The sequence below is a fragment of the Falco cherrug genome, chromosome Z (genome assembly GCF_023634085.1).
Source record: "Falco cherrug isolate bFalChe1 chromosome Z, bFalChe1.pri, whole genome shotgun sequence".
Taxonomy (NCBI): domain Eukaryota; kingdom Metazoa; phylum Chordata; class Aves; order Falconiformes; family Falconidae; genus Falco; species Falco cherrug.
The window spans coordinates 55,102,162-55,120,718 of NC_073720.1; the positions used below are offsets into that span (position 1 = coordinate 55,102,162).

Genomic DNA, 18,557 nt, shown 5'->3' on the forward strand with positions numbered 1-18,557 from the left:
GAAAGAATTGGCTGAAGAGACTGAATGGAAAGCCATAATAGATGCAGTTAGTCGCTGGGAAGGGCCCAAAAGCAACCCATGATTCCTTAAGACAATTAAAAGCAAATTGTCCGGCTGAGCGATCCCAGAGCAAGGAAGATGCTCCCCCAGACTATAATTCAAGGGGCTGAATGGCCCTCAAAAACTGAGAGCAAAGAGAAAAAACCCCAGAAGATGAGGCAAACGATGGAACAGATGTGAGTGCTTTTGTTGGGAAGACTTGGAGGCTAGCGGGATGGCGATAGGCTAATTTGAGGCGCATAATGCCAGGTTCCTTTCATATGCAGAATAGCACTTTGATCCACTGTGGATGAAAGTGCTGAAAAGTGGAGAGGATGGCAGGGGGTCTTTTGTCTTTGACAAAAAAGGCATCTGCTGGGCTCTAACCCCCTTTTCCCCACCCCCTTAGCCTAGCGGGCCACTCCAAGAATGCTAGCAAAGGGGACAAGTGTCTCCTGACAGCTGAAGAAATCTCCAGGAGGAGAATGAGGCTTGCAGCAATATGTATACCAGAGAGCTTAATCGATTTTTTCCACAGTACAAAAAGGGAGAGAGTTGGGGAAAGACAGAGAGATCACAGTAGAAATGGGAGGTGGGAGGAAAAAAATCCCTTTCTAATAAACTTGTTACTTTTGTTCTCAGAATACATCTTTTCAGGAGATGCTTTGATGCTAGTATGAATACACTTAATGGAGCAGAGTAGGGTAGAGTTGCTGGGCTGGGGGGGTGGGGAGGTGTGAAGTAAGGAAGAATAGTTTTGCAAGGAGGATTAATGTAGAGTGATTTCTGTGGATTCTAGCACAGGAAAGATTTTGGAATTGGTAAAACAGTGCAGTGGAAGAGATACCTGGGAGACAGATGCATGCTTTCTGTACCGTCTGTTGGAGGAGCTCAGCTCAGCACAAATTCTTGGTTTTGATTTCTAATCAAAATTGAAAATTTCTCTTCAACCTTCCCTTCTTTCCTGTTGTTGTCTTAACTCCTTGGACTTCCTAGAAATGAAAGGACTGCATGATTGAATGGGGACCTAGGAAGGCAAGCAGTATTTGTGCCAAGCACATATAGCAGCTGCAGATCAACTGGTGATCTGGTCCCCGCTTCTCATGCTTTATCGACTTTCTTCAGCTTTTTGCATCTGGTAAACAAGACAGGGATCTGATCCACCGAGTCTGATGGCTGTGGTGTTCCTTAACTATTACTTTGCACCTAGTCTAATGTTTTCTTTGAGAAATAATGACAGATAAGAGTTACCAACCTCTGAGTAAGACCCACCTCAGGGTCTTTAAATATTTTCAGAACAGTAGGTTCAAGAATCTTCTTTCTCTTGAGATCCTGACAGTGTTTATCCATTACTATTTACTGAAGATAACCTTCTCACGAGGGCACAGCTATAAGCAACACCTGGTACTGGAAACAGCTCCTCCCTCTTTAACCCCACACTCTTCTTTCTGCTGGTTACAGTTCCTCCAAGAATGTACGAGTGATGCAGAAATGGAGAGAAACTATTACATTCCTTTGGGAGGCTCAACACACAAACAGACACCAAATCATAATCCTGTGTAACTGTTCAGTAGGTGCCATGATCTCCCTCCAGCAGATGCCACCATTCTGTTCAGGCCAGCTGATGTGGAGAGTACTTTTGGCAATAGCATCTCCTACCCTCCAGCTGTGCAAAGCCTGATGACATGAATTACTGTAACTCATTAGGGAAGGCTAACTGTCAAAGACATTGATGTTTTTTAGATTTCTACCATTAATCGTATCTTGACTTTTCTGGCTCCCAGTGCTCGGGCTGTGGTGGACAATGGTATGCAGGGACTTGAGCTGCTGCAGCTGTTTTCAAAGGAGCTGAGACCACCACTGTCCCTTACAATGCCACGATGAAAATCCCCTCTCTGTGTAGACTTCGGGTTGTTCTTGTGTGACTTCTCTCTCAGTGCTATGTACACTGATAGGATGCAGATCTAGATCCAAATGGGCAAAGATGTTGCTCATGGGTACGTCTCACCTGGCAGGGAACAGCACTTTGTAATCCTCTGTGCCAAAGAAAAACAGCCCATGCAGTGTCATGCGAACCCACTGACTGGGCTATGGGTCCTTAGCAGCCTATTGGATGGTCTGTCCCCAGGCAGTTTGGTCAGAATGGAGTGTGGGAGTCTTGGGCAGTGAGCCTGGACACTTGTTATTCTTTGAGGTGAAACATGAAGCACCTCATTGTGAAAGGTCTTTTGTGTTTCCCCAGCTGGGAAGGCAAGCCCTTCAGCTGCTGCCATCCTGAGATTTCTTCACATTTCCAGTATCAACTCTCCCACCTCCATACCAGAAGGATGTACTCTTAGCAAAGACTGGAGAACTGCCAAAACTGCCTTACCAGGACAGCTCTGTGTCATGCCAGCAGTAGAAATCTGAAGTGTGTGTAGTGGGGCGGGATGTGAGTTGACTCTATTCCTATGTAAACATGTGTGGTAATCCTCCATAACTGCAGGTAGTCAGTGCAGTTTTAAACTGTGCTCTTGAGACACATTTATTTAGCTTTTTGCAGTTCACTGTGTGCTAGTTTATTGTGGCCGGTGTGTGGGCACAAGGAAGAAAGATGCTTGTGTGGCTTGACCTGACTGCCATGGTCCAGGCCAGGTCTGCTTAGAGGAGAGACTGAATCTGTTCCACCTGAAGCACACTGCAAGGGAGGAGGGAAGATATGTGCGTGGAGCAGAAGGTAGCATGCGGAGCAAGTGACAGCAGGAGTGCAGGTTGTGGGAGTGCAGCAGAGAGAGGAAGGTTTGCTTTGTTCTCACGTCTCACCCAGCAGGCTGGTGTTTTCTGCACAGAAGCCTGTTACCCTCCACTGTGTTCTGATGAAAATCGAAAGGTAAAAATTGTAAAGCCTCTTTGTTGTACTTACTGTAAATGGAGGCAGAGCTACCTGACCCGCTCAGGTGACCATCACAGGTCTTATTCCTGCTCTGTGGTCAGGGACTGCCTGGTTATTGTTTCAGAGGCTGCTGAGTCTAGAAAGGGCCATATTGCTTTAGTGGTAAATTGTCCAGGCAGATGCTGCGATGGTAGTCGCATAACTTACAAACCAAGCCATTCCCATGGAAGTGCCTTTGGCTGGACTGATTGTATGTATGAGATTTTCCTGGCATGACCTAGCAGTCCTGGCTGTAGAAATCCTGTGTTATCAGCATGGATTTGGCCTGTCTCTCAGTGAATCTTGTCTGATCATTAACATCCGTTAGGGCATCTCTGTGTGGGAAGTGAAGCCAAACAAATGGAAAATGATGGCTTCTGAGTGCAATGAGCCTCAGCCAGCATGCAAACTTTTGTTCAGATATGAAGTGGTTTCAATTAGTTTTGTTTACTTCCAAATTAAACAGGGGTCCTTTGCAAGATGGCCACTGGTTAGTTCAATATAACTTTCCTGAGTGTCTGCCTGGAGGTATTCTTTTAATCAGGTGCAGTTTGTACCAACAAAGTGAATTCTTGCCCTTTTTAAAAACATGAGATGGGAGCTAATGTTGCTATTCATGAACACCCTTCCAGAACTAATGCGAAGTTATGTGCTTTCATATTCAGTTAAATACACAGTGGTTTGGATCCAGACAGGCAACCCTAGCTGTAGTGGGGACAGTGTGATTCCAGGTTTGATGGGACCTGCATCTTTCTGTGGGAGATGGATTGTTGTGTGGGGAGAGGGCAAATTGCACCTGTTTTGTTCCTGCATCTGCCCTGTCCTGTAATCCCAAGATTTGGTGCACATAATCTCAGTACATCATGAGTATGCTTACTAACATTCGACTTTCATGGTGTTGACGAATACCTCCAGCTCCAGAGTGCTTTTGATGGTGTTCAAGGCAAATATCCAGGAGGTATTAATTACACAGAGCCCTTGTCAGGCTGCAGAGAGTCACGAGAGCTTGGAAAACAGCCCTCCCAAGAGTAGCTTGTGAAATGTGTTTCAAGACCTCAGTGATATCTCTCAGCTTTATGTCTCCTTTAGAAATAAAAGCAATATGCCAGTACGCAGTAGGAAAGCATGTTCCAGTTGTCTAGTCTCAGCATGCAAACCAGTGGTACTTGAGTAAGCGCTGTTTGGGAGAGATGGCAGCATTTTAGTTGCCCCATGCTGATATCGAGCTGCTGTCTGCACAGGTGAGTAGCCAGCCCTGCGCCCCACCTGTGTGCCCACTGGCACCCTGTGCTCAGCCTGGAGGGGGTTCTGGACTTGGGGCAGAATGGGCTCCCTGCCCCTCCAGAGCTTGGTGGCCACCTGCCGTGGTGGCTGGAGCAGCAAGATGTACAGTGGTCCTGTATGGTCTGTTTGGCTCCAGAGGCCCCTGTCAAGTGTTGCTCCAAATGGCTGTCGTGCCTTTGAAGTGGCAGTCAGCCTGGTGAGGTGTGCGCTGCCCTGGGTGGGAGGCAGCTGGGGGGCAGCTCTCTCTGGGTCAGGCCCTGAGGCCACTGCCTTGGGACACCCATGCTGTGGAGGAGCTGGGGAAGCAGCAACACCTGGAGAAGACCTGGTCTTCTGGTCAAGGGAGTGGCTCACTGTGGCTAGGAGCTGTGGAAGCCACGCTGGTTCAGCTTGGGGTGAAGGGAATGAGAGTGTTTGCATTCCTGGGTGAATGCTGAGGAGGAGGAGGATGGAGCGCAGGCAGTGGCAGCCCCCTGCCTGCAGAGTCCATCACTGGGGGGAGACCGCTAGGCTGCTGTGGGACAGCAGCCACCAACCTTCCCTGGCCTGCTCCAGAGAGCCATTCCTGCCTGAAACAAATGGGGTGTGTAGGAGAAGGAGACACAAAGCAGGAAACAACAGCATTGATGTTCCTCACAGATGAGAAAGAAAGGGCAAACAAGGAGAAGCTGTGCTTAATTTAGGTAGGTAGCTGAGGAGCTGTGGGGGTGGGAGCCTGTCTGGGTGCTGAGGCTCTATGGTGGTCAGGCAAACTGTCACCTAGGGGAGCAAGACAGCCCCTGTTTCAGTCTGCCCCTTTGTATCTTCTGTATTAATCACATCATGGGCAAACCTCCTGGAGTTACTTGTGGTGAGCCTGTTCCCTGTGAGCAGGCTTGTGGGACCTGAGTATCTGCAGACCTGGAGGAGGCATGGGTTGGCAACATGTGGACTGACTTGCTCAGAGTGGGAGCAGCTTCAGAGAGCCCTCAGCAGGCAGCTGTGTGTCTGTGACCTTCTCAAGGGGCAAGATGAGAACTCACCAGGAACTCTGTCTTTTCCTCCCTCTTCCCCTTCCTCAGGTGGTCTTTGCTTTGAATCAGACTCTCTTGCAGCAGGAGAGCCTCCGAGCAGGGAGTTTCCAGATCCCCTATACGACAGAAGATCTTATCAAGCATTACAACTGTGGAGACCTCAACTCCATCATCTTCAACCATGACACTTCTCAAGTGAGTCTTGCCACCACAGCCCTTGTACTATGTACGTGTCCCCATAGTGTAACCCCTGTCTCACTCATGCTCATCTTTCCTCAGGCAGGCCCTTTACAGGCAAGGGCCAAGGGCACATTGCTGGCTCCCTGGCCTGTTGGCTTTCCTGTGCCTCCTGTCCCAGGAGTCTGCACCACCTCACCCCATTTTCCTGCATGCAAGAAGTAAAGGCACACCTGGCTTTACCTTTTGGATGAGTGCTGTGTTTGCTGTAGCATCAAAGCTCTATAAGTTGATCCTTTATTTTCTTAAGGATCCTGTGACATTATGCTAGCTTAGGTATGAGCAAACTTATCGCCAACAGAGAAAAGCAGCAGGCTCTTTTTGTGCAGACAGCAACAGAGAAATGCACTCTTGACTTGGACACTTGTGTAAGGCTGGGCAAGCTGCAAGCTTTTTAATATCCCCTATCAGTATGATTGTGTACTGTGGGCAAGGCCCAAAGAAGGGAAATGGAGTGAAACAAAGAAAAGATAGAGACTGAATCTTAAGGAGAAGAAAACCTTCTGAAGTCTCATAGACTTGGTTTATGGAGACTGTTTCCTAAGCAGCACAGTGGAATGTAATGCTCTGATCTTTAAACCACTAGAAAATGCCCAGCAGGGACCAATTTCACCTGTTTGGGCTGTTAGATTAGCTAACCTCAGACTGGGATATCAGGCCTTTCTATTCCTGTCTGTGAGGTACTGCCTAGCAGTTTGTGCACATCAATGAAAACATAGGTTCTAGCCTCACAGCGCTGAACAAGCGAGTGTTGGTACCTGGGCTTTCACTGCTGAATAACTATTTTCCTATGGCTTTTTAATATATATGGTGCAGTGCTGCAGAGCTGGAAATACTGTCATATGAACCCTTACTTCTCCAGTGCTGAGCTTTGTGCATGTGTTCTCCCCTTTCTGTTCTGCACACCCTTCAGCCTGCAAGTGCAGGCAACCTGGTCATTAATACTGCTTAGCTTTTACACAGTGCATTTGATTCGTAGATTTCAAAGGGCTTCTTAAAGGAGGCCAGCACTGTAAGAGCATACAGATGCTGCATCACTATTCTGCTGAGGTGTTACAAGCTGCAGACAGCTGGTGTTGCATTGAGGTCCTTGGAGAAAACAGCTCTTGCCAAGACATGTATGTCTCCAGGGAAGCAAATGCCCGTTACTTACCTGAAGGGCCCTACTGCAGGACAGTTTCCCTCACAGTGGAGCTAGTCTGCAACGGTATCAGCTAATGTTTTTAAGCAGAACTTCTTTGTAAATTGTATTTGACCCCATCCTGTCCGAGTAGATGACCCTCTGTGGGCTAAGAACCCTTTGGAAACAGTCGATAATAGTCTTTAACTGCCTCCAGATACTCTTTAGCTGCTGCAGCCTTGCAAGGGAAAGCATCTAGTTTAGTGTTTGCTCCCCAGAAACCACCATTTGCAGGCCCTTTCCTTAGTAGTCCCTGTAGCTGCAGTGCCTGAAGCTACTTCTCAAGAAGTCAGGATGACTGCAACTCCAGACCCATGTTTCTGTTTACTAGCAAGAGGTCAGGGTAGTGTGCAGCCACAGCTGTCCTGGGGGCCCCAGGGGAGGAAGCCAGTAATTTAAAAGATACCTTGAGGACAGGTGAACTGGAGGTGGTAATACTTTCTTTCCTGACAAAATCTGGCCCTCTTTCTTTTGGAAAGTTTAGGGATGTTTTGTTAACTAGTTCAAATTGCAGTTATTTTTTGACAGCCTGAGGGTTCTGATACCAGTCAAACTCTCTTAGAAGAGTGTAATTATCGTTACAGTTATGTCATACCTATGGCAACTTAGGGAAGAGGTATGTAGCTAAAGATAGCCCGTGGCAAATATTTACTTTCTTCAGCCAAACAATCAGAATTTGGGATCTAAAGTGTGGAAAAGGGAGGATATTTGTTGACTTTGTAAAAAAAAAAATAATATTCAGCCAGCTGACTTATGAAACAATATGTTGAGAGAATTGAAGCTCTGTGCATTATTAGAAATTTGCTGAGTAATTTTTTAGCTTTCTTTGGGGTTTTTCTTACTGGGCAATTGCTGCATTCAGTGATGGAGCAAAATACCTGTGTATGATGGCTGCCTGTGAAATAAATGCCCCTTTCATGAAGACTTTTTTTTCCCCTACCCTAGGTCCCAAATTTCATTAATGCTACACTTCTGGCCCATGAACGCATTACTGCCCAAGAGATAGACAGCTACTTCCGTCAGGAGCTCATCTACAAGCGAAATGAGCGAATGGGCAGGAGGGTGAAGGATCTGCTGGAAGAGTACCCAGACAAGAGTTTCTTCTTTGCATTTGGAGCTGGTATGTGATCGAGGTGCCCTTCAACCTGAACATATTCTTCCCACGTCTGCTAGAAGCGTTTTACAAATGCTTGTCTTAGTTTAAAGAAAGGTTAGAACTTTCGCCATGGTGGACACAGAACACAGCTTTACCCTGATAGTTGTACTCCAGCAGGAAAACTTTTTCAGTGTAGGAGACTCTTTTTATTTAGTATGCAAAGAGCTCAGAGTGTATGCATTGATTCCAATATTTAATAATTATAGACTTTTTTTTATATGCATAGCCAAAGATACTGAACGAACTACAGTGCATACACAAAAGGAACAGCTCTTGGGTATACGTCCTTGTGGTCTGGCCAACCAGGGTGGAAGGGCAGGAGAAACATGGAGCTGAGATAGAAGGTATAAAGTCAGATGTTGCACCAGTGCTTGAATAAACCTTTCAAGAACATATCCAAAAGAGTAACATGCCAAATCGCATGAATTTAAGGGGCTCAATAAATGCAAGGGGAGAGGTGAGACACACTTTCACCTTTCTCTTTGTGCTGCAGCTCCTTACGTCTTTCACTGTGCTTCCACAAGGAAATTGTGTCTGCCACTGTTTTGGAGGAGACCACTGGGCCCAGCTGGGGAAAACCTACTCCATTTTCTGCCTCTTAGCAGCCAGCAGGAGTCTACAGGCACATTCAACTCAGCGAGGTTAACACCCACACTTCACACTAGGGCTGGGTGCAGGGTGTAAATAGGATTGGTTTGCCGTGACTCCTGTCCTTAGCTCTAGCTCCAGGGAAGGGAAGAAGTGAGGATCAGTGTGTGAAAAGACACCTAGCGGTGTGTGAAATTCCTAGAGGAGTATCACATCCCATCACCATGAACCATATGGGCCTTGAGAAGGGGGGAGAACTGAAACTGGTGTTAGGCTCCATGTGATGTTTTCCAGTCTCAGTGGCTACTGCTTTAGTGAGGATGGAAGATCTAGACAAGGCAAGGAAAATATTTACTTAAACATTCAAAAAGCATTGGTATTTGAAGTCTGTGAGAATCTCTTCACTTGCAGCAGGGAGCTGTGGTTACAAACTTATCATAACAAGGGTCCTGTGACAGCAGGGAGGTAATGAAAGGTGGCTGATAATGTCTGTTCAGGCACGCATGAAGATTGTAACACACTATCTTCCTGCGCTATCATTGCTCTGTGCAACTTGCTGTCGCAAAGAACAGTGAAGCAGGCACAGGTTGTGTAGATTTTGGTCATGTCTGTCTGTAAGCTAAGACCAGAGCTTTGCTGTACTTTGCTGCTGATGTTTTGATTGCACTTGTCCCTGCTGCTGAACTGATGTGCATTCCTGACCAGCATATATGTCAGCCCTGACTGCCAGTTGCATCAGTTGCAGGTAGCTAGTCTTCCATCAGGAGGCTGGTCACAGATGTTGGGGCTGCAGTAACTGGGTCACAACTGTGCAATGAGTGACCCATGCAAACAGACAGTTGTGGGTGCAAGTGTCACTCTGAGTATGCCCTACTCCAGGAGCAGAATCCTTTGAGAGAAAAGAGCCTTTTCCTGCACATAGCCCCTGAATCCCAGCAGCTGCGTTGGACAAGTCACCTGTCTTTAAGATGCTTTTGTCTCATTTGTCTCATTCCATCAATTTCCTTCTCTTCCCGCTCTTCTGCCCCAGACTTCATTGTCACTAGTGGGCACAGCTCAGCCCCAGAGCCCAGAAACACTTGCAGGAGCAGGACAGATCCCTGTCCTTCCCCATCTCTCTTGTTTTCAACCTTCATTGACAGTCCTACAAACCATCCCAGGCTTTCTGAATTCTTGCTTTCCTCCTTCATCTTATTTTCCTTTTCCCAGTTGTCCCCTTCTTTGTCCCCTGATTTACACTTCCAGTAAAACAGATTCACCCAACACTTCTGTACTGCAGCACTGCCTGGAGCCTTGGGCCTATATGAACACCTTTGATCCGTGGCTTATGTGCACATGGCTTGTTTTCCAAGCAACATGTGTGGTCTTCTTGTGCTTTTCCATCATACTTTTGAATCCAGACAGGTTCTCTGTCTTCTCTGGGGGCTCTAGATCACCTTTGAAATTGTCCCCGATTACAGTCTGGCTTTGATACCAGTCTGGCCTCTGTTCTCATCTGCCCTTCCAAATAGCTCTGCTCAAAGGACAGTGCCAGCCTCCCACTTTTAGCAGCATATTATCCGCATTATCCCTTTTTTTTTTGACTGCATGGGCATTTCTTTTTTCTTTTTTTTTTATTATTTGTTTTGTATTATTTTTCTAAATGACAAGTAACATCACAGGATATAATGCAAAAAACAGATGCATTTCTACACAGTTTAGAGGTTTTCTGAGTGCACATTACAAATATGAGTGCATGCTTTTATTATTTTCCAGCAAGCTAATTTAGCCTTTTGCTTATCAAGGTTGCTGTATGTGATAGATAATTATGCAGAAGATTTATTTTTATGCTAGCCAGCAATGAAGATGAACAAATGTCTTCTGTTCCATTTGGAGCACTGCTTGAGTATTGTACAGTTGTTAATTACTGGACTAGGGTTCTGGGAAAGTGCTCACAGAAGGCAGGTTAGAATGAGCTGCAGAAGAGGAGAAAAGGGAAGGCCATAGGAATGGGACAAAATCATCACTGCATCGTGGCTTCCCCTCTTCTGGCCCACAGTGAAAAAAGTATCTCCTAGCACTGGCTGATAAACTCCAGGACAAGGTTGAATTAAAATAGTAGTAGGATACTGAAGGGTCTCCAGATTAGAAGGGAGAGAAGACTTTTAGTTGTTTCTTCCCAGATTTTTTTCACCCTGTGCTTTTTATTTTTAAAAGGGCTAGACTTTTTGTAAGGAAAGTTCTGTTCTTTTCATTAACCAAACATCATTGAAAAAACCACTTTTATCATCAATTACATCCAAGCAGGGTCATGATTTGTGGGTGGCTGTGGTATTACAAATACCCCCTCTTGTTATTTAAACTACTCTTTGTATTTTTATTCTTATGGAGGAAAAATCAGAAAAGATTGATGATTAATTTTATATCTCAGATGGGTTGATATAGTTCAGAGATGCGTAATGCATTGTGCAAAATAAAGCTCCTACCTCTTTCCAGATCTTAATACAGCTGCAAGGCTATAGAGGTTGATTTCTTATAGGGTATTACATGTGGTAATTTGGAATGTGATAGATTTGATCATTAGATCCAGCATATTTTATGCTTCTACTACATTTTAACAGATCAGAAAAACACCCCCTATACTCTGTTGAAAACATTACGCAGTCAGAGCTCATTTCTGGAATTGTTTTTGTTTGGAAGTAATTTAAGCTTGCACAAAATTGGAGAGCTAAAAAATAACAGATTTTGCTGCAACTGTCCAAAAAGCTTTGCTTCTGGCCAAAGTGCAAACCTGGAAAGTTTCAAGCCAATATAACTCTGTTTGAGGGAATTAGAGGGAAGTATGGGAAGAGAGATGGTAATGCCAGCGGCATTCCACCATGTTCAGTAAGTATTTTATTTTAATTGTAGACAGGCTTTTTTGTGTGGTGGCACTAAAGTTACAAGCCAAACCTACTCCCTGTTGCCAGTGGAAGAACCTGTGAAGCAAAGCCAGCTATAATCTCTCACAAGCAGTCTTTCTTCCATGTGCATTTTTAATTTCTCTGAACTGTAAGTGGAACATTCAGGATTTGAACGCTAAGCCAAAGTAAGTGATGTCACATGTGACTTCATAGACAGCCAGCTAGATAACACTATAGGTTTCTGGTTTGTCTAAGAGGTGTACATTGACATAGAGAAGGCTGCTTCACCAGTCGTACAGGTCTTACAAGGGTGCTGCCTTCTGATTAAACCTTCACAGAATCACAGTATAGCTGAAGCTGACAGGCATCTCTGGATATCTTGTGGTCCACTCTTCTGCTTAGAGCAGGATCATATAGAGCAGTTTTCCTAGGACTGAGCCTGGTCAGATTTTGAGTATCTGCAAGGATGGAGACTCCAGAACCTTTCTGAGCAAGCTATTCTAGTGTTTAACCGCTCTCACACTAAAGAAGCTTTTTCTTACATTTAATTGGCATTTCCTTTATATCAGTTTGTGTTCATTGCCTCTTTTCCTTTCATGGGGCACCACTGAGAAAGGTTCTGCTCTACCTATTTTACAACCTCCTATCAGGTATTTATACATCTTACACCCTCTGAACCTTCCCTTTGCCAGGCTGAACAGTCCTAGCTCTCTCAGCTTCTCCTTGTATGACAGATGTTCTAATTGTTCATAATCTTTGTGGCCCTTTGCTGGACTCTATCCAATATGTCCACATCTCTTTTGAACTGGGGAGCCCAGAGGTAGACACTGGATCCAGATGTATGTTGCTGGGGCTGAGGAGCAGGGAAGGATTGCCTCCCTCGGTCTCCTGGCAACACCTCTCCTAATGCAGTCCTGGAGGCCTTTGGCCTTCTTTGCCACAGGGGCACATTGCTGGCTTAAGGTCAACTTGATGACCACCAGGACACTACATCCTTTTCTGCCAAGCTGCTCTTCAGCCAGTCGGTGCCCAGCCTATCCTGGTGCCTGGAGCTATTCCTGCTCAGGCGCAGGACTTGATTTGCTGAGCTTCATGAGCCAGGACACCCCCATCATATATCCGTACCAACCACTCTCAGTCATCTGCTTATCCCTAATACATTTGGAAATGGTTTGCAGGATAATTTGTTCCATCACCTTCTGCAAGAATAGAGGTGTGGCTGACCAGTTTGTAGTTCCCCAGATCCTCCTTCTTGCCTTTCTTGAAGATAGGAGTAATACTTGCTTTTTTCCAGTCCTCAGGGACCTTCCCCAATTGCCACAAGATTTTAAAGATAATGAGAGTGGCCTCTTAGTGACATTGGCAAGCTCACAAGGTTCCTCTGGGTGTATCCTATTGGAACTTGCACGTCTTTTCTGTTTGAATGTACCTTAAACTCATTCTCCTCCACCCAGGGTAAACCTTTTCTCTGTACTTTCTCTCTAGTCATAGAAACCTGAGATTCCTGAAGGCTGGTTTTACCAGTAAATAAAGTGACAGCGGCACTGAGTACCTTGGCCTTTTCCATATTCTTTGCCATCATGTTTCCTGCCCCCTTCAGCACTGGGAAGATATTTTTCTAGCCTACATTTTCCTGTTGAGGTAGAAGCATTCCATGTTTCCCTTTATGTTTCTCACCAGATTCTACTCTAGATGGGCTTTCCTTCTGTATGGTCACTTTTATTCTAGGATGAGCATGGCTTGTTTGCTTTGGCTTACTTACTACAAGGGGGGGGGGGGGGGAAGCATGGGATTTTTTTTTTTGTATGCAGGAGGAAGCATACTTAGTGGCATGAGATCCTGAATTTATTGTGACAGACAAGGCCTCAGGTGAAGCCAGAGTTTCTGGGAGCCAAGTTTAAATTCCCTCCAGTATCTCCTGCCACTTTGAACAGCTGAGAAACTCCAGAAGTGCCGGCTCGGGAACAAAAAGTACAGGGGGAACTAAGATGCCTTATATCCCTGTGGATGAAATGACTGACTTCACTGAGAGATGCTAGTTGATGTGACAAGATTAAAAGGACCAACTTCTCAAGCTGTAAACACTGGCAAATTCCTTTTTCTCTCAGAGCTCTTTTTTCTTTGCTGCTCCTGAAAAAAAAGCATGATTCTGAGGCTTTAAAGTATAGTGGATGTTGGCAAGCTACCACTAACACTAACAAAAGGGGGATGGTGGCGAAAACTTCTTCAGCTATTATTTCTTCTAATTACTAAAGAAGATAATGCGTGTGCTTATTTAGCATTGCTAAGGCTGTATGGATTCAAACTTCCAGGTACTAGCTGCTTTTTTTCCCAGCCTTTACTACCCTGCCCTTTGCAAGACCTCCCAGAAAGAATTGTTGTGAGCAGACTGATGAACCAGTATCCGAATTAGCAATCCAGCTAAGAGCTCCAGATCTTAGCTGTCTTCCTCCCAGCAGCTGAGTCAACTGATACTTGCTAAACTAAAATTAACTCATGGATGGTTGACATGTGATTCAACAACACACAGAAGAAGGATTTGGATATCATTATAGAAGTGTAATTGACCCTGTCTGAGCTGAAGGTGGGTGTGTAACCTATTGTCTTAGCCATCTGCACAAGGAAAAGAAAGAATGTGCTACCACGTATAGTTACCCCAGAGTCTGCCATAGTCCACCAAATGGCTTCTTCAAACTTCTCTAGGTTCTGAGGCAGCCCTTGGGATGTGGGAGATTGGTCAGTTATGTGTCAGTCTTTGGTGCCAAGTGCATTGGATCCACAGGCATGTCTGATGCCTTTCCCCTTTCCCCTTTTGTCATAAAAAGCAAAAAGAAAAGATCAGATTTTCAGCACAATTCCAGTTTCCCTTGAGTCTCTGTCCTGAGTGGTGTGTTAGGTGGTAGTGTTTCCATGTAAAGCTGTTCACTGTTATTTCTTGAAACCTGCTATTCCATCTAGCATTTTTGGATGGGAAATTATGCAAGAGGAACAAGATACATTGTCTCTGGAAAAGAAAAAACTGGAGAAAGGACCTGTCACCACTGTTTGTAAAAATAATCAACAGTGCTAAGCCCAGGATGTCTCTGTCCACTTTGTGTAGGTGTTTATACCTGTAAAACAAAACCAAACAAAAACCTGCCATGAGAATATGAAAGTTGCCCAGGTAAATGGGCCATTAGTTTGCCCTTGAACCTGCCATCAGCACATTTAGGATGGGAGATGTGGGTGTACACAGGTAATGTAAATTTATCTGTACATTATATAAAGGATTTGAAATGTTTAACCAAGGAAGTTCATGAGAACAAGAAGCTGAATCTTGGCAGGTCCTGGAAGAGGACAGAAATGGAGGGGAGGGCAGGACGATAACATAATGATAAAACAGATTAAATGAATCTTCTGGGGCTACATCACTTCTACATGGGCACAAAGGGCTTGCTGATTGCCTGCTTGCTTCTTATGTCTCTGCAGTGCAGCATCACTTTAGCCTATTTGGTTGGGAGGAAAGGCTGAGTCCCTGAAGGTGTGCCTGTACCTCTGTAATCTGAGAATGCCAGATACAACCCAGCAGTTTGAGACTGTTTTCCTGAGTAGCCTCTTTGAGTCTGCAGAATGCTAATGACAGGGTTTATTAGAACAACAACCCCTGAAGGGGATAGATAATGTTGTGTGGAGGCAGGATCCACATCCAAAGCCCCAGGGTTCACATGAAGGGCGCTCCTCCTGGCATGTCTGACACATGAAATAAGGAAAGCTTTGCATTTCTGCATTAGAGGCAGAAACCTCTGTTCCAATGTATTAGTAAGTACAACTGTTAAAATCAGCCAGGTTCAAACAACTGTGTGCTGTTTCTGCTCAAGTACTGACAGTGTGGTGACCATCAGCTGCTTCTCAGTGCTAGGGTTTATCCAAGCTACCTTTAGTGGGCAGCTACAGTAGGAAAACTTTCATCTCTTCTTGTATGTTTTAATATAGTGGGAAGCAGTGGGGTGGAATGGGAGCAGGTCCCACTGCAGAGGTGGCTATGAATACTGCAGCTCAGACATAGCATTCATATTTTGTTCTCTTACTGGTAACAAAATGCTGGCTGCTAACATAATTGCCTACATGAGGGTCTGCTTGCCTAATCAGACTAGAGCTTCAACAGTGGAAAACTCTGAGTAAATGCCGGTGCAGATGCAGCCTCAGTGGCAAAGGCTGACTAAACAGAAGCTGTTCCTTTTGACTCAGTTTTTACAAAATAAGTGATATGGAGCTGTAAACTTTTTCCTTATGTTAACTTTGCTGTAAATTTGGCCTTATGATCAGTGGAAAACCCTTCTCTAGCTTCAATTATCAGTCAGTAGTTATCAGAAAGTTTGACTTTACCCGAAGGTAAAAATGGGAATCCTCAGGACCAAAAGTCATATGTTTATGAGACCTAGTTTTTGACAGAACCTGGATGATAAGAGTGTCTTGGTGTCTTTCACAAGAAAAATGCCTTCATTTTGGCTCATGCAAATTGTAACTTCATATGGTTCTTTTCTGTGGTACTAGGCAATTTTTCCCATGTTGTGCAAGTCCTTCATCTTCAACTATTCTGAGAAGGATTTAATGTTTACATGATTCTCCTACAAACAAATATGGAAAATGAATCTTAGTAATTCCATATAGGTGAGTTAATTAGCAAAGCACATAAGTTTTAAAGAAATGGTGGGTTGTTTTTTGTTTCCTCCTGAGTGAATGCAGGTTTGAGGCACCTTTTTTAAATCTCTCCATCTTTAGTGAAATTTTTTTTCTGGGGCATAGAGATTACCAATGTTCCACAGTCTTGCCCACCAGATTTTCCGCTTTGGATTGAGAGTGACTGAATCCACCAAGATTTTGTACTAAAAAAGAGGTTTGAAGGAAATCATGGTTTTTGAAAACAAACACTTGACCTGGCCTCAGTGGAGTAAAACCTGAACTTCAGTGTTTATGGAGTAGTATTTAATCTTACAGGTAGTCACAGGAAGGAGTATGTTTGGAAGTCTGCAGTCTTAAAAGGATTGGAGGACACAGTAGGGCTGCTTGCTGGGGATTTGATCTACATGCATGCAGAAGTATTGTAATGCAACATCTTTGTAGTCCCTCACTTAATGTGAGTTCGGGAAGTCTTTAAGTTGATGTACAATACCCCTAGGGCCACCTCCATCACCTTCAATTTTTGTCATTCCCTTCTCCTGGCAGCACTAAATTTGTGAGAGTACCGTGCTCTTGGTCCTTTGGTTTGTGTTTCGGTACCTGAGCTTTTCCCAACTTGGAAGGCAAGAAGGTTTTATTACTTTTAGTGTTACATGTTTTCTCTTTGAGAAACTGTTTTAACTTAGGTGGCAGATCAGGAATACCAGCTACTTTATCAATAACCTCTGTTTACCTCCTGCACAGGACTTCCTCCCTCTGATGCTGGGAGAAGTGAAGTGTGAGCTCACCTCGCCTGGGTGCATGGTGCTCATGCTTGAAAGCAGTGTCTTTCTCTTGAACAGTGTCTACAAAGGCATGCATTTAAAGGAAACTAATGTAACAGTTGATCACATTACCTGCTTTCCTCCTTTTGCTTTGGATCGTATTAAATACTTTATTTTTTTTCCTCCAGAATTTTACTAACTGCATTAAAATGACTCCATGTTCTGCATCCCAACATGTAATTAAAAAGTATAACTATGTGTATGCATGAGGGATTTCTGAGCACCAAGTACAGCCTTATTCAAGGGTGCTCAGCTGGGAATGTTTGCCACTGCTGCCATTGTCAGCCTGTATAGGAAGTTCTCTGCATTTGTGCACAGATATTTTTGCAATCAAGTTTGGTAGTAACTTGGTTACGGATAGTTGAGGACTCTCTCTGTGCTTGCTATGGTATGACTACGGTATGACTGCCTCCAATATGGCTTGCCAAGCTCCACCAGTAAGACATGGTTAGGGTTATCTTTCTCTGGTCACTTAGTACTTTGTGGAAGCAGAGTGAGGTCACTTTGTGGTATGTGTGAAAAATGGACTTTGCCTGTTATTCACAGAGCATAAGCGGTCCCTTGTCCTTGTGCCAAAAGGTTAAACTAAGTAGAGATTTGGGGATAGGGAGGAGCATCCTTTTCTTTCCACAGGTTTGCTTCTATTTCTCTCATTCAGCTCCTTTCAGGGGATAACAGACCATGGGTTCTTGCCTGTGGGGATGCTGTGGGTAGTTATATCACATGACTGATTTTTGAGTCTCCATTCTTAGTCATTGTGTCCTAAGAGCTGTGTCTTTCAGGAGCTCATTTTAGTTTTGCCAGGTACCTGATGTCAGTAAGGATCACTTTAGCATTCATCAGCCCATAAGGTGGACAAAGTGATCTGTACCTGTGGGAGGAGTAGGATGTCTGTTTTGCAGTTTGAATTCCATCCAATGAAATTGTTTAAGAGTACTCTGCATCCTCTATGTCATTGGCTGGATCTGCCACATGTGAACTTTCAGCTCTTGACTGCACATACCTGTGGGACTGACTTGGGTCATGCATGTCCAGAGAAGGGTGATGAAGCTGGTGAAGGGTCTGGAGCACAAGTCTTACGAGGAGCGGCTGAGGGAACTGGGGTTCTTTAGTCTGGAGAAGAGGAGATTCAGGGGGGATCTTACTGTTCTCTACCACTACTTGAAAAGAGGCTTTAGGCAGGTGGGGTCTCTTCTCCCAGATGAGTAGTGACAGAACAAGAGGAAATGGCTTCAAGTTACACCAGGGGAGTTTTAGAGTGGATACCAGGAAAAGTTTTTTCACTGAAGGGGTGTTGAAGCATTGCAAAAGGCTGCCCGAGAGGTGGTGGAATCACCATCCCTGGAGGTATTTAAAAAACACATAGATGCAGTGCTTAGTGATGTGGTTTAGTGACAGACTTGGCAGTCCTGGTCGGACTTGATGATCTTAGTCTTTTCCAACCTAAATGATTCTATGATTCTTTGTTCTCCAGACCATCAGGAATTCTCCTTTGCTTGGTTTGCATACTTTGAGGGAGCACTGGCAGTCTTGAACCCTTCTCCATGGCTTCATTGGCTCACAGGCTGTTACTGGAGGATACTTTGATTACTGAAAGGGTAGGAGAAGAATCCTGCCATAGGTGTGACATAGAGAGGGATGAACTGTCCATTGTGCCTTACAGTTAAGTGGTAATTTTTGCTTAAGTTTCTCTTTTTTTGTTCATGGATAGCATAGTCAGCAGCCTCATGTCATGCCCTTTTTACAGGTCAGTATCTCTAATCCAGACACTCCAAGTGTTCTGT

At 44.7% G+C, this 18,557-nt stretch overlaps 1 protein-coding gene across 1 annotated transcript in view; it reads left to right on the forward strand.

Annotated features, from left to right (window-relative positions):
- The window catches only part of TRABD2A (TraB domain containing 2A), an 83,427-nt gene that overhangs the window by 46,888 nt on the left and 17,982 nt on the right, over positions 1–18,557 (forward strand). Inside the window, exons 3-4 of the mRNA XM_055699886.1 lie at positions 5,296–5,442; positions 7,610–7,784. Of these exons, the coding sequence (XP_055555861.1) occupies positions 5,296–5,442; positions 7,610–7,784 (322 nt within the window). The remainder of the gene's footprint in view (positions 1–5,295; positions 5,443–7,609; positions 7,785–18,557) is intronic.